Source organism: Mandrillus leucophaeus, unplaced genomic scaffold (assembly GCF_000951045.1).
Source record: "Mandrillus leucophaeus isolate KB7577 unplaced genomic scaffold, Mleu.le_1.0 Scaffold276, whole genome shotgun sequence".
Classification (NCBI taxonomy): domain Eukaryota; kingdom Metazoa; phylum Chordata; class Mammalia; order Primates; family Cercopithecidae; genus Mandrillus; species Mandrillus leucophaeus.
In genome coordinates, this window is record NW_012102876.1 from 3,946,158 (window position 1) to 3,961,489 (window position 15,332).

At 40.3% G+C, this 15,332-nt stretch overlaps 1 protein-coding gene across 2 annotated transcripts in view; it reads right to left on the minus strand.

Moving 5' to 3' along the window:
• The window catches only part of CCDC83 (coiled-coil domain containing 83), an 86,890-nt gene that overhangs the window by 41,120 nt on the left and 30,438 nt on the right, over positions 1 to 15,332 (minus strand). For both annotated transcript variants that reach the window (XM_011984926.1, XM_011984925.1), the window contains exons 4-6: positions 14,159 to 14,321; positions 10,490 to 10,657; positions 1,387 to 1,478 (exon numbers count right to left, since the gene is read on the minus strand). In XM_011984926.1, the coding sequence (XP_011840316.1) occupies positions 1,387 to 1,478; positions 10,490 to 10,657; positions 14,159 to 14,321 (423 nt within the window). The remainder of the gene's footprint in view (positions 1 to 1,386; positions 1,479 to 10,489; positions 10,658 to 14,158; positions 14,322 to 15,332) is intronic.

Sequence of the window (15,332 nt, forward strand, 5' to 3'; positions counted from 1 at the left end):
TTTTTTTTTCAGGTATTTTGTGTAAAAACAAAGGAATTAGAGAACATACAAGATTGAAAATTATGCCTCAAAAATATATTATGTCCCAAATTTTTAAAGTGCCAGCAATGTAGAGTATACTCTTCTAGGTTTAGATATATAAGAAAGTACTTTTTAGATAAATTATATTTCATTTTATAATTCATTCAAAACTTTTATTTTAATATTTTGTTACAACCATTATTACAGGTTGAACATGCAAAATCTGAGAATCTGAAATCTAAAATGCTCCAATGACCATTTCCTTTGAGCATCATGTTGGCACTCAAAAAATTTCAGATTGTGGAGAATTTCACTTTTTCAGTTTTGTTTGTTTGTTTGTTTGAGACAAGGTCTCACTTTGTTGCCCATGCTGGAGTGCAGTGGTGCAGATACGGCTCACTGCAGCCTTGACCTCCTGGGCTCAAGCAATCCTCCCACCTCAGTGCCCCAAGTAGCTGGCACTACTGAGCTGGGACTAGCTGAGACAGGGTTTTGCCCTGTTGCCCAAGCTTGGTCTCAAACTCCTGAGTTCAAGCAATCCACCCGCCTTGGCCTCCCAAAGTGCTGGGATTGCAGGAGAGTGCCACTGCACCCAGCCCGGACTTCTTTGGATTTTGGATTTGGGGATTTGAGATGCTCAACTGGTATAATACAAATATTCCAGAATCTGAAAAAATTCAAAATCTGAAACGTGTCAGATAAGGGATATTCAACCTATATTTCTTATACTTAAAAAAATAACTGATTAATAATTCACTGATTAGCCAAGAGTGGTGGCACACACCTGTAGTCCCAGCTACTCAGGAGGCTGATGCGAGAGGATTGCTTGAGCCCAAGAGGTGAAGATTGTGTCACTGCACTCCAGCCTGGGCAGTAGAGCAAGATCCTGCCTCGAAAAAAAAAAAAAAAAAGAAAGAAAAAAGAAAAAATTCACTGAGCTCTTGTTTCTTGTGAGAGATTATAGTACTTAAATCATCTCATTTAATCCTCACACTATTTCTTTAAGGTAAATACTAGTATTATTCTCCATCTTATAGGTTAGGAAACAGAAGCCCAGAAAAGCTAAGTAACAAATTCATTATACAGCCAGTAAGTGTAGAACTGTGATTTGAACTCAAACTGTCTACCTTCAGAATCCACATTCCTAGGTTTGGATATAAAAGAAAGTATTTTTTAGACAAATTATATTTCATTTTATAAATCATTCAAAACTTTTATTTTAATATTGTGTTACGGCCATTATTACAGGTTGAGCATCCCAAATCTGAGAATCTATCCAAAGTTCTTAACCACTATAATATACCCAAAGAAAAAATAGCAGGAAAATGTTTGTTTTGTTCTGTTTTTAAGAAAATTGAATTATACCTGTGTGGCCCATTCCTTCTTTTGGTCCAGTTGCAACAAAGTTTCTTTGGTTATTTTCTTTCTAGCATCTTCCAAAGTGATTTTATAGTGTTCTTTTTTTAAAAAAAAAAAAAAAAGAAAATTAAAAGCCTTATCAAGGCTGATTCTAGGTAAAACTATGATGTCAGTAAATTTTATTTTCCATCATCCTCAGTTCTCCTTTCTACACATTTTTTTTTTCTGAATTTTCAGGGTACATTTTTACTGAAGAATCTAGTTCCTCCAATTGGAAGATAGACTCTAAGAATTTACTAATACGTTAATGTGAATTAGTTTAAGACCTCTTACACAAGAACATTTGTATTTTCAAAGGACTGTCTCTCCAAAGACAGAATTTCAAACAGTTTAGCATTTGTGTGGCAGTCTACCCTTCATACACACAACTTACTACTCCACAACAGAAATATGAAGACTTTATTATCTATTCGAGTAGCATTCTAAGTCTGACTTCATCTAACTAGATTTCGACTATTCTTGGCATGTGTTTCCTGGGGCAGGAAAGACAGAACAAGGAGAGGAGAGTAGGGAGGGAGTAAGGGTGCTAAGAAAGTTGATAGACCTGGTCATAAGTTAGGCTCAGGTGAGAAAGACAGACAGAAAATGAAGCACAGGATTCTCTGTCCTCTCAAGATTTTCGTATGCTCACAAATGTCATTATTGAGAGAACAAAGAATCATAAAATTTTAGGCCTTGAAAGATGCTTGGAGATCATGTAATCAATATTCCTTCTTAAGGACTATGAGACACTGTGACAGCACAAGGCTGCTTTAAAGAATGGAGAATAAGAAAGCTGGACAGATGAGTCCAATTCGTTCACTCCTTTTTTCAACAAATAACTATCAAGTTCTTTCTGTATGCCAAACAGTATGTAAGACACTGCAAATATTACTGGTTAAGACAGAAAAAAACCCTGTCCTTGTGATATGTACATTCTAATGGGGAAGCCAGATCATAAATAAGTAAACAGGTAAATAAATAATATTTCAGGTGGTGATGTGTGTGAGGAAGAAAAACTAAAATTCTCAATTTTAGATTGGGTGATCAGAGAAAGCTTTTTTTGAGGAGGTAATCAGGGACTGAGTTAGGTAGTCAGCAATGTGAAAAATGAGGAAACTGTACTACTCCAAATGAGTTAATCTAGGAAAAATCAAGGTTAGTTGTGTTTTATTAGTTCCATGTTATATGTTCCCATTAGTTGTGCTTTATTTATATAACATAGGCAGACAATTATTTGGAATTCAGAAAGTGTTTTCCCATACAAATGATGTTGAAAATCATGGCTGCTAGATTTCTGGACAGGTTCAGAGGCTTACTAAACTTATTCTACAGCTAAACAACAGTATTGTACTAACAGTACTATAGAACCTTATTTCCATTTAGGACAGCAGTCCCCAACCTTTTCTGCATGAGGAACTGTTTTCGTGGAAGACAATTTTTCCCCAGACTGGGTGGGAAAGGGGGATGGTTTTGGGATGATTCAAGTGCATTACATATGCACTTTATTTCTATTATTATTACATTGTAATATATAGTGAAATAATTATACAACTCACCATAATGTAGAATCAGTGGGAGCCCTGAGCTTGTTTACTTGTAACTAGATGGTCCCATCTGGGGGTGATGGGAGACAGTGACAGATCATTAGACATTAAATTCTCCTAAGGAGCATGCAACCTAGATCCCTCACATGTGCTGTTCACAATAGGGTTCGCGCTCCTAAAAGAATCTAATGTTGCTGCTGATCTGACAGGAGGTGGAGCTCAGGCAGTTATGCAAGTGATGCAGAGCGGCTGTAAATACAGATGAAGCTTCACTTGCTTGTCCACTGTTCACCTCCTGCTGTGTGGCCCGGTTCCTAACAGGCCACAGACTAATATTGGTCTGTGGCCTCGGGGATTGGGGACCCCTGACTTAGGGCATTGTTTCAAAGGGAAAATTTTCTTCACAGACCAAGTCAGCCAAAGCAGAACCCTCAGGGATTTTATGCTGTAGGGAAGGACATCTGCAGGTCTGGTCTTTCAATTGATCAGGAGCCCAACTAAGGCATCTACCACCGGAACTCTGGCCAGAGAGCTGGGCAAGAGTTACTCAGCCCTCATCTATACTTTGTACTAGCATAGCAGTTTCTCCTATTAGATGAAAATGCTGAGAGCAGAAAGTAAACATTTCTCTTCCATATCTTTTCATTACTGTATCCCTGGGACACAATACATGCCAAAAAATATTTTGAAGAAAATCAAACTTGGTAAACTGCAAGTCTTTGGTGGGCAGTGATCTGAGGCTTCAGCACCAGAAAGCAAATATTGGCTCTTCCTCTTCTCTGGCAGCTTTGGTGGGGAAGGGAAGAGGGAGTAGAGAGAGAGAAAGGGAGCATTCTCCTAACTTGTGGGGTGGCCAGAAAAGGTGGTCAGGAGAGGGCAGTTTCTGCCTCTAACAGAGATGGACTAGAGTGAGGCAGTAGTTCATAAGCAAGAATTCATTAGGTTTTTGGAGTTAGTCTAATTTGACATCTAGAGAATAAGAAGTGGAAGGCTTTATTATTCCAACTTACATATTCCCGTTTATACAGCCTGCATTTTTCTTACTTATTTAAACTAATCTCATGAATATTTTAATCCTTTCAAACTCATTTCTGATGGAATTTCTTTTTTCAATTCACCCCAGCCCATCAGCTTAATGTTGGTTATTTATTTGAACTTCTACCCTACAAAACACAATAATCAATCTAAAAGTTGCAGTGGATCAGGAGCATAATAGATTTTACATTCTTAGCATCTAAAAGAAACCATAAAACCTGGAGCTTGATAACATGAAATATTAATTCTTTGCTATAAATAATTTAAAAATAGATTATCAAATACACTCTAAAGATGTAGCTTTTTCTATTGCCTTATTAATACTGAAAAAGCAATACTCATATTTGATTCTCTTCTAACTTCCATATAAAACTGTATGGACCGTTTTTCTTCTTAAAAATGCAGTACTCAGCACAAGGGTGAATGTGAGAATCTCATTGTTACCCTTTGTGATTCAGATGATGCTTCTGGTAACAATCATTTATTGGTGAATGCAGCCAAAGAAAGTGGGGGCATGTAAAAGTCTCCTTGTAAAAGCTCCAGACACTGCAAGTGGGAGCTTGGGAGATTAGGACTGTGCAGAAGACTCCTTGCTTCTCAGACATCCCATCTAATGGGGTCCCTTCCCAGAAGCTGACTCCAAACTGTACTGGCTAAAGTTTGCTTTGCACTGTTCCGCCTTTCCTGCTGTGTCTGGCTCTGCTTTGGTTTACTCCTCCATGGCCTGTTGAGAGCTTTGTTATCTACTCTTCTCTGACTTCTGGGGTCACATAGGTCCATTGTGGTGACCCTCTCCTGTGGCAGTGGCCTCTTCTCAGGCCCTTTTGGAGCAAACTGAGCAGGAGCTAGCTGAAACACTGGCCAGGTAGCAATCTCTTTAGAGCCGCCCCAACTCACTGAATCAGATTCAGGGGACTATTTGAAGCAGATGGATTTGGGGCCTAACACATCTTGGTTCAAATCCCTGTTCCATTTGTTACTAACATTGTGAGTTTGGTTAAGGCAGTTAACTTCTCTGGGCCTCTGTTTTCTTATCTTTAAACTGGCCTAATTATATCTAACTCAAGGGAACTTGTAAGGATTAGACAAAACATGGATAAGCAGATGCTAGAAATATAAGTCCTCTTGGAGATCACCTAGGGACTCTGATTTTAGAGGCAAGAAAAGTAACATTCAAAGAATCAATGTTACTTTTTTGTAAGGAGTATTGAACCTAATTTAAAAAAATTCACTGTTAGTGTACAAAGAACTCTTAAGAATCCCTGTCCTGTGCCCCAGTAAAGGACAAAAATAAAAATGCTCTGTGACTGTAGTTATCTAATGACTTGTAATAACCTCTCACCTTCTGTATTCCTGGGCTTAATCTGAGGTTCCTTTTCCTTTTGTTGAGAAGTAGCCTTGGCCTGGATATATTAGTGACTGTTTTCTATACTGGTATCCCAATATCCCATTCTAGCTAAAGTTCCGGGAAGCAGATCTAAGTGTTTTCTGCTCCCACCCCTGGGTTTCAGCGGAGGCTGCTGAATAAGGCAGGTGACTGAGGAACAGTTTGTGCCGGGGCTGACTGGTGACCCATGAGGTGGCATTGACAAAGACTGTTGGTCATCTTTGATGAGGTGGATGATGGCACCAGCTGTCTTTAGAACTGGGCTGGAGAATACTGCAAGAACTGTTCTGTGGGAAGTAGAAGAGAAGGGGTACACGTATGCAGAGCAAAGCAGTGGTGTCAGTGAGAGGGACAGTCACAGATCAGGGGAGAGAAATGTGGGGAGGAGCCATGCCTAGAACCACCGCTGATATTATTCTGTCTTCAGTCTTCCCTTTCCTATTTGTGTTACAGCCAATAAGCATTACTCTTGGGAAGTCAAGCAACTTAATTTTTGTCTCTTTCCTTTAAAACTCATACTGTGAGGCTATTGACTTCTGCTCAATAAAATATATGGTAAATCCTATCACTTCTGATTTCTTTGTGATACAAAAGGTCCTCCAACAAGTAATTAATATGTCTAGAATATTGGAACAATTTAAGCTTCTTTCAAAGTTATGCCAATCCCCTTTCCTAACTTGGGCCTGCTGCCATTTCCTCTGCCTTGAGCTTCCATGATTCCTCTCTCAGTGCTGAAGGGAAGAGGGGAGTATGGAAAACGGTAAGAAAGCTCTCACTTGACTGATACTGTCTCAAGCTCATGTCCACTTTCTGGACCTAGATGGCATTTAAGGCTGATGCATTGTCTCATGGGAGTGTTTTAGTAGGTTCTTTGGAGGACAAGCTTCCCATTTCAAATGGTATTTCATCTGCATTCCCTTGATCCAGGGCAAGTACTGTCCTTAGAAGTTGGTAACAACTTTTCTGTTGGTCCCTGGTTTTCAGTTCTGTACTCCCCTCCCACACAAACAAAATCCCTATTTTTCTGTTGGGGACCTATCACTGGCCCCCAACACCCTAGTCAGCTGTCTCAGGCAAGATTCCACATGACTGTTCCCCAACACTCTCTCATAACAAGTTGACAAGAAACACTCCTCCATTCTCTGCCCTGACAAACTCGGGAGTGCAGGCCCAGCCCAGGGCAACAGCCATCTCTTCTGTGTTCTGCTGTCAGTGCCGTTAGCTCCTCAGCCATGTATTCCCTAGATTTCTCAGGGATAGTCATAAACTAGACCTGAATGCCCAAACTATAGGGGACACATACTGAACCATCTGAGAAATCTCTCTGAAGACCTTTCACCCAGATTTGAGATGGAGGATGAATTACCTTTTATCTACTCCTCGGTGGGGGAAAGAGTAGGACTGATAGCACACGAAGAGCTCTTTTCAAAAGTTGTCCCCTAATTTCTAACAACCTTTTCCTCTCTAACTTCTTGTGTAGACTGGAATTCGATGGTCAAAGGTGTGAAACTGGTTTTCTTCTTCATCAAATTGCAAATCTATGTGGCGGTATCTCATCTTATTTTGCTACCTCATTGTAAACTGAGACTTTAAAAAGTTTTAATATCCTGTTTCACTTACAGCAACCTCCCAGCGCCCAACAATAGCCTGAGTCTATCTCTGTTCTTTGCATATAAAGCAGCCTAACTAACGCAAACCCCATAATCATTGGAGGAGAATTCCAGGAAAATCATGAAAGAAGGAAGCCTGTGTAGAAGGTAGGAGAAAAAGAGGGGATGATGGCAGTAAGCCTTCAGATAGATTGATTTAGGAGTCTTGCTCATATTCATTGTGTCCAGTTAGTGGTCCCCAACATGTTTTAATAGTTCCCCTGGTGGAGTGGCTGCTGCTACCTTGATGGTTAAGAGAAGTCCCTAAAACTAATGGAAAATAATACAAGCCCATAACAACCATTTTCTTATGGCTGTGCCCCATGGCTTGACCAGCAAATAATTCAATATATAAATGTTTTTACCACCCCAAAGTTGAATACAACTACATGAAAATTTAAAGTCAAATAAATCATCCTAGTTAATAATTAATTCATTAATTTAAGACAAGGTCTTTGCCTCCCAGACTGGAGTGCAGTGGTGCAATCTTGGCTCACTGCAACCTCTGCCTACTAGGCTCAGGTGATCCTCCCACCTAAGCCTCCCAAGTAACTGGAACTGCAGGTGTGCGGCACCACACCCAGCTAACTTTTGTATTTTTGGCAGAGATGGAGTTTCACCCTGTTGCCCAGGCTTGTCTCGAATCCCTGAGCTCAGGTGACCCACCCACCGTGGACTCCCCAAAATGCTGTGATTACAGGCATGAGACACCACGCCTGGCCCAATCATCCAAACTTCTGATCAAGATAATGGGTTAAGTTTATATGAGAAGATCACTTTTCCTACTTTAAAAATGTAAAATAAATACTGGCTAAAATATTTAAAAATTTGGAAACTACCAGAACAATAACTTTTAAAAAGTATTCTACTGTTTAACAAATGCGTAGGCAGATCAGTGAATCAGAATAGAGAGTAGAGAAAAAGATTCAGATATATATGAGGAATTAAAGTGTAATAAAGTTAGCACTTCAAATCAGTAGGATAAAAATTGATGATATATGATGTTGGAACACCTGGAAAACCATTTGGTAAAAAAATGAAGTTAGATTGCGCTCTCACACAAAAACAATGACTTAAATGTGAAAACAAAACCATAAAAATTGTAGAATAAAATATTGGAGAATTCATTCGTAATCTCATAAACATAAAATCAAAGACTGATAAGTTGGGCACTTTAAAAGCACAACATTTCTTCATTAAAAAACCCATAAACAAAAAAACTAATGACAAATTGGAAAAATATTTGCAATTTATATCACAGTTAAACAGCTCATTTCTTTAAAATGTAAAGAATGCCAAAACACAATAGAAAAATGGGTGATGGATGTGAACAAATGGTTCATGGAAAAGGAAATTCATATGGTTCTTGAAGTTATGAAAAGACACATTCAGTGTCACTTTTAATAAAAGAAATGGAAATTAAAACTACAATGAAATGCCATTTTCTATCCATAAGACTGATAAAGAACAAAAATTTGGATACCACCCCCTGTTGTTGAAGATGTGGGAAAATAGGTATCCTCATGCATACTGGTAGAAGTACCACTTGGTACAACCTTTATGGAGGGCCGCATTTATCACAGTAAAATAAACAGTCTGTTTCACACAACCATTTCTTTCAGAGATACACATAAGTGAAATGACATAAATACAAGAATATTTGTCACAGGACAATGAGATATGTGTAAGGATAGTCATTGCAGCATTATTTGTAATAGTAAAAGACTAGAAACAACCTTAATGCTTACGTGTAAGAAACTGGTCAAAAAAATTATGGTTACCAGCCTGGGAAACACAGTGAGACCTCTACAAAAAATAAATAAAATTAGCTAGGTATGGTGGCACATGCCTGCTCTCCCAGCTACTCAGGAGGCTGAGTTGGGAGGATCGTTTGAGCCTGGGAAGTTGAGTCTGCAGTGAGCTGTGTTCACGCAACTGCACTTCAGCTTGAGTGACAGAGTAAGACCCTGTCTTGGAAAAAAAAAAAAGGTACGATAAAACAATGCAACCACTGGAAGAATGAGGCAGTATTAAGATATACTGATTTAGAAGGATGTTCTTATTGTTATGTGAAAAGCAAGTGAGCCATCATATATATAGCATGCTATTTCTGAGAGAGAGAGAGAGAGAGAGAGAGAGAGAGAGAGAGATGCATAGAATATTTCTGACTGCTACATAAGAAACTGGTAATAGTGGGAGAGGATTTGAGTGGGGACAGAGGGAGTAGCAGGCTGGCACTCTTATTCTCTTTTCAGAAGAAGAACCTTTTGACAAATTGGAACTCCAAGCCCAGACTGATATGGGGCCAAGTTTACATGACCACTGTGGTGCAGAGGCCCTAAGCTGAGAAACTTACATACAAATTGGTCCACAAGCAGAAAGCCCTGACAGGGGAACATGGGAACCACCCACAGGAACCCCTCCACAATGCAGGGCACTGTTTCCAGCTGGGTCCTGGACTATCATCCACCCAGAGCAACTCTTTTGGGTCAGATTTCCCCCATTAATTCTGTCGTATGACTCTTCTGTGTCTAGGTCTCTGGTGTTCTTTGAAGCCACTATGCTTGCCTCAGTAACAGACAGCTGGCCCTCATCGTGTCCAGATCCAGTCCTGGTAAGCTTCATTGCTCCTGATGGCATCCTACTCTATAGCCTTTCCACTTCTCATCTCATGTTTGTTCCCCAGTTTTTCCCTGGTTACAACTTAATTGACTTGGACATTTCTCCATGATGATTCTGGCTATCCAGCGTGGCTAAGCTGAATTAGCTTACCCCACGTGAATTCTCTTTCTAATATAACCTGGCCTCAGGACACTTCTATCTTAGTGGAATTGGTCCTGCCCCCAGTGTGGAAACATACAGACCCCATCCATTGAATGAAGCTTCTTTCTTCTTTTTTTGAGACAAGGTCTGCTCTGTCACCGAGGCTGGAGTGCAGTGGCACAATCACGGCTCCCTGCAGCCTTGACCCTGGGGCTCAACTGATCCTCCCATCTCAGCCTCTCAAGTAACTGGGGCTACAGGCATGAGCCACCATGCCCAACTGATTTTTTTATTTTTTTGTAGAGATATGGTCTCATTATGTTGCCCAGGCTGGTCTCAAACTTCTGGGCTCAAGCGATCCTCCAGCCTCAGGCTCCCAAAGTGTTGAGATTACAGGCATGAGCCACCGCATCCAGCCAGAAACTTCTCTCTTAAAGTCAGTTGGTCACAGGGCTTCTCCACACCACGCCCCACCCGCCCATTTCTTTATTTCCCCTTCTCAGTTTCACAGGTGGTCCTGGGATCATTTTTCTGCTTCCTCCCTCCACCTTTACCCTTAGGCTCACAGCTGCTTGTGCTGACAGCAGAGTAATGAATGATTCAGGGAGTACACACTTTTTTCTTCCACCAATGTATGCCCTACTAAAGATGTTTTTTATTGAACTAGAACTAGTTTTGTTGCAACTGACCTGACATTTTCTCTGCATTCTCTTTAACTGTGTTGATGTCATTTTGTAAGGAAGTAATGAGTTTAGCATGTCGTTCACTCCCTACATTCTTGTACTCCTCCCAATATTCCTTTTCACTGAGTTTCTCAAGGAATAGTTTCTCAGCATTACTTATTTGCATGCGCATATCTGTTGAAAAAAAGACATTGTGTCATTTCTATTTTCCTTGTAACCATTATATGTTGCAATCTGGCTTTAAGAAGTTAAGATCTGATATTAAAATACTGTTAACTCATAAGTACTATCTGATATCTAAAATTTACGGAATTCTAAACTATTCAAACTATTGTTATCTATCTCTCCTGATTCAAAATCTAAGTAAAATTAAACTTCCGTTTATAAAGTAGATGTGTGGTTTGATGGTTGATTGAAATACATAATAGACAACCCATATGCATAGGAAGCTGCAAGTTTACATCATTCCTGTGATAGCTTAATAAAGGTCCTATTTTGTATAGTGTATCATATGATGTGTATTCTTTATTAGTAAAATATCATTTTTCTGGCCATTATATCCTCTGAGCAAAAGTGATTTCAACTTGTGTCCTTCCCAGGTCCTTGGCAACCATTTTTGTAAGTAAATTGTTTGATGCAGTCATCTAAACTTCATTTGTTTGGATTTCTCTTGTATGAAATAATAGCCTCTGATGGTCATACTAACATGTCTTCTCCCACCCCTCTTTGGTAAAACCAGAGTGATAGGTAAGTTCCCTTAAATATACAAATATTGAACTATTTCAAGAATATAAACTTTGTTTGCTAAACATGATATTCTATTCAGTCTTTAGGCCAAATATCATGTTGCTGAATATTTTTGAAAAAGAAGCATTACAAAAGAGTCAAGTACAACGAACTTAATGGCTGTTTGTCTCATCACCATATATCACCTTGTTTGAGAGTTCTTTGAAGGCAAGACTACATTATATTCATCTCTGTAAATCCAGCACTTAGCACAGAGCCTGGCAATTAGTTGGTGCTCAATAAATGTCTGTTGAATGACTGAAGTGTTTCAATCAGGCCAGGGTGATATTCTTCAGTTCAGAGGTCCAGAAGGACTCAGGACTCATCTTTTTCCAAAGATGTACACGAGATACTAATTTTCTTTTTTTTTGGGGGGGATGTAGTTTCACTCTGTTGCCCAGACTGGAGTGCAATGGCATGATCTCAGCTCACTGCAACCTCCGCCTCCCAGGTTCAAGTGATTCTCCTGCCCAGCCTCCCAAGTAGCTGAGATCACAGGCACCCGCCAACACGCCCAGCTAATTTTTGTATTTTTAGTAGAGACAGGGTTTCACTATGTTGGCCAGGCTGGTCTCGAACTCCTGACCTCAGGCAATCTGCCCGCCTTGACCTCCCAAAGTGCTGGGATTACAGTCGTGAGCCACCGGGCCTGGCCACAAGATACTATATTTAAAATCTCTTAACAAATGGTGCTTGTTATTTTCATTAAACAATTATTAATACTACTATAACCTAGATGGGCAGTTGCTCTCATTCGAGCAGACTGCTACTGTCTCAGGCCTGTGCCCCATTTGGCCTTTGAGGGGAGGGTTGGTAGATGTCACTGAAGACTGTAAAAGGGAGATGGATGTAGTGGCTGTTTTTCTACTTTCTTAGAACCTTTTCCCTTCCCTTCTAGTAACACACATGCCCCAGAGATTTTTGTTTGTTTAAGCTGAGATCTGACAGCCTATGAGGCCTTGCATCCAGGTGAGAAACACTCTTTCTGTGTTAAATGATGTGAAAAGACTAACATCCCCTTTATGCTTAGGCTAGTTTGAGTTAGATTTTTTATCCTTGCAACTGAAAGAGCCCTTACTAAAAGTTGGATGAAAAGGGTTGCAGCAGTAGTTTTCAAACCTTACTGTGCATAGGAATCCCCCAGGATCTTGTCAGAATGCAGATTCTGACTCAGTAGGGCTGGGTGGGGCCTGGGAATTGGCATTCTAACAAGCTGACAGGTGAAGCACCTGCTGCTGCTCCACACCAAAATGAGTTGCAAGGGACTACCTGGGACATAAAGTGACTACCTTGGAAATGTTTTCCAGACACTTCTGTTCTCTTACTTTCCCTTTCTTCCTGCATGTCTGTGAGCTTCCTTTCTTCCCATACATGTCCAGTCCTCCTCTACTGTGCTTAGCCATGCAGTGTGGCCCAGTCTTGTATGACACATCCCCATGCTCAGCCCAAACCATAAACAGGCGCATCTCAACTAACTGGGCCCATTCCTTTAGAAGGCAGTTTAGCGAGTATACCTGAGCATCCTTTGGGGTCTCACTCCCATCTCAAGGGACTTATTAAAGTATTCCTTCCAAACATAAGCAAAACTCTCTTGGAAAGAAGTCGTGCAAAATATACTATCTACCATGTCATGACATCCGTATTGCCAGTGAAGAGACTTGGGTAGGAGGAGGTCTATGGGAACAGTTTTGGACTCCCCTAAAAATGAAACTTGCCTATTGATGTTTGGTCTTGGAAATGATTTCACTCAAAACAACAAATATCTATTGAGTGGAGGGTCTGCTTTGTGCAAAGTGCTCAGCTAAGTAGGCACTTGGAGAAATCCAGAAATACATGGATTTCCTAAGGGCTAACAAATGATAGCACTTAGGTCTCTTTCTCGTGTTTTCCAGCTTCCTAGCAGGGATGTTATTTATGGAGGTTTTGGAAAAAGTGGTCCTAGAAATCTTAGCAGCAAGTTTAGAATGAAGGAATAGGAATTTCAAAATAAGTATGTCAGAACTGCATGATTTACCCTCAGTACCATAGTATTTCCTAAGCCTACAACAAAAGTATGCCCTGGGTCTTTCATTGCCTGCACCTAGTGTCATTACTACCCATGTTCTCCAAACTTCCCCTTTCCCAACTCTAATCCCTATTTCCCCCTAATGGGGTGCTTGGCTCCCTTAGAGATATTGGGGGAAACACTTTTCATGGTTATATTCGCCTTGTCATTCCCAAATCTAAACTGAAGCTGAAGCCAATGAAACCACCAAACAACAGAATTAAAAAAGAAAAAGAAAAAGAACAAAATCCTACTATGAGTAACGGTGTTTAACAGGATACTGTCCTGTTGTAAGAGTCAGATGAGGCCAGGCGTGGTGGCTCATGCCTGTAATCCCAGAACTTTGGGAGACTGAGGTGGGACTATCCCTTGAGCCCAGGAGTTCAAGACCAGCCTGGGCAACATAGCAAGACCTCATCTCTACGAAAAAGGAACAAAATTCGCAGGCATGGTGGTGTGCACCTGGAGTCCCAGCTACTTGGGAGGCTGAGGTGGGAGGACTGCATGAGCCTGGGAGGTTAAGATTGCAGTAAGCTGAGATTGCACCACTGCACTCCAGCCCTGGGTGACTGAACTATACCCTATCTTAAAAAACAGTCAGATAAATTTCATCTGTTTTTGATCACTACCCTTCTTCCACCTCCTTGTTTGGCTTCATTACCTCTACTCACTTTATTATTTCCCTCTCCTGCCCATTTACCTACATGTGTTTGTGGTTGTGGTGGTAATGATGCCATTTAAAATACACTCACAGCACTTGGAACATATTGGAAGAATAAAGCATTAATATATTCAAGAAATAGCTTGGCACAACTCTATGATAGTTTTCTATGTTCCTAAATCACCTCTCAAGTTTTTTTCCTGGTCTCTTTCAAACTTCCATTTTTCCTTCATTGCTTCTTCAACATCCTCTCTTGTTACAACTGGCAATCCCTCTGCCTTCTCTTCACTCAGTTCCTTTAGTAGATGCCGTATGTGCCAAATCTGTTCTTCTTTTAAGCGGCTATTCTATCATGAAAATCAACAGTAATTCACGTTTGATCAACTATGTACACTGTTTTTCCTCAAAATAGAGTCAAGAAGCTCCCCGCCTTTGGGTGTCACGGGAAGCCAACTGGGAAGCCTGGACTTCTACTTCCACCAAGCATGATGAGGTGGTATCCCTACTTCCGCTGGCAGAGCAATGCCAATAAAAGCTAGGTAAAACAGAAGATTACAAGTAAGATCTAGAGTCTTATGACATTATACAAAAATGTCCTACTAAGGTGGCTGACATTTTAGAATTATTATTTTTAATCCTTTTTTTTTTAGAGATGAGTTCTTGCTATGTTGCTATGCTGCTCTGAAACTCCCTTGGCCTCTCAAAGTGCTGGGATTACAGGTATGAGCCAGCAAGCCTGGCCTATAACAAAAGATTCATGTTATTGGAGTATTAGAGGGAGAGAAAGAGGGTGGGACTGAAAAAGTACTCAAATAAATAATGGCTGGAAACTTCCCAAATTTCCAAGAGACATAAGCCTATGAATTCAAGAAGCTGAGCATACCCCAAACAAGATAAGCAGAAAGAAATTCATGTTAAGACACATCATAATCAAACTTCTGAAAACTAAATACAAGGGAAAAGTCTGAAAAGCAGTCAGAGAAAAGCCACACCTTACCTACAGGGGAAAAAAAATTAGCGTACAGGGCATACCTAATTAGAATATCCAAAATCTGGGCAGCGTGTAGTGGTTCATGCCTGTAATTCCAGTGCTTTGGGAGGCAGAGGTGAAGGGATTACTTGAGGCCAGAAGTTCAAGACAAGCCTGGACAACATAGTGAGACTCTATCTCTACAAAAAATTTAAAATTTAGTCAGGCATGGTGGTGCCTGTAGTCTCAGCCACAGGCTGAGGGAGGCATCGCTTTAGCCTAGGAGTTTGAGGTTACAGTGAGCTATAATTGCACCACTGCACTCCAGGTTGGGTAAGAGAAAGACTCGGTTTCAAAAAATAAAAATAAGAAAATTCAAAATCTGAAA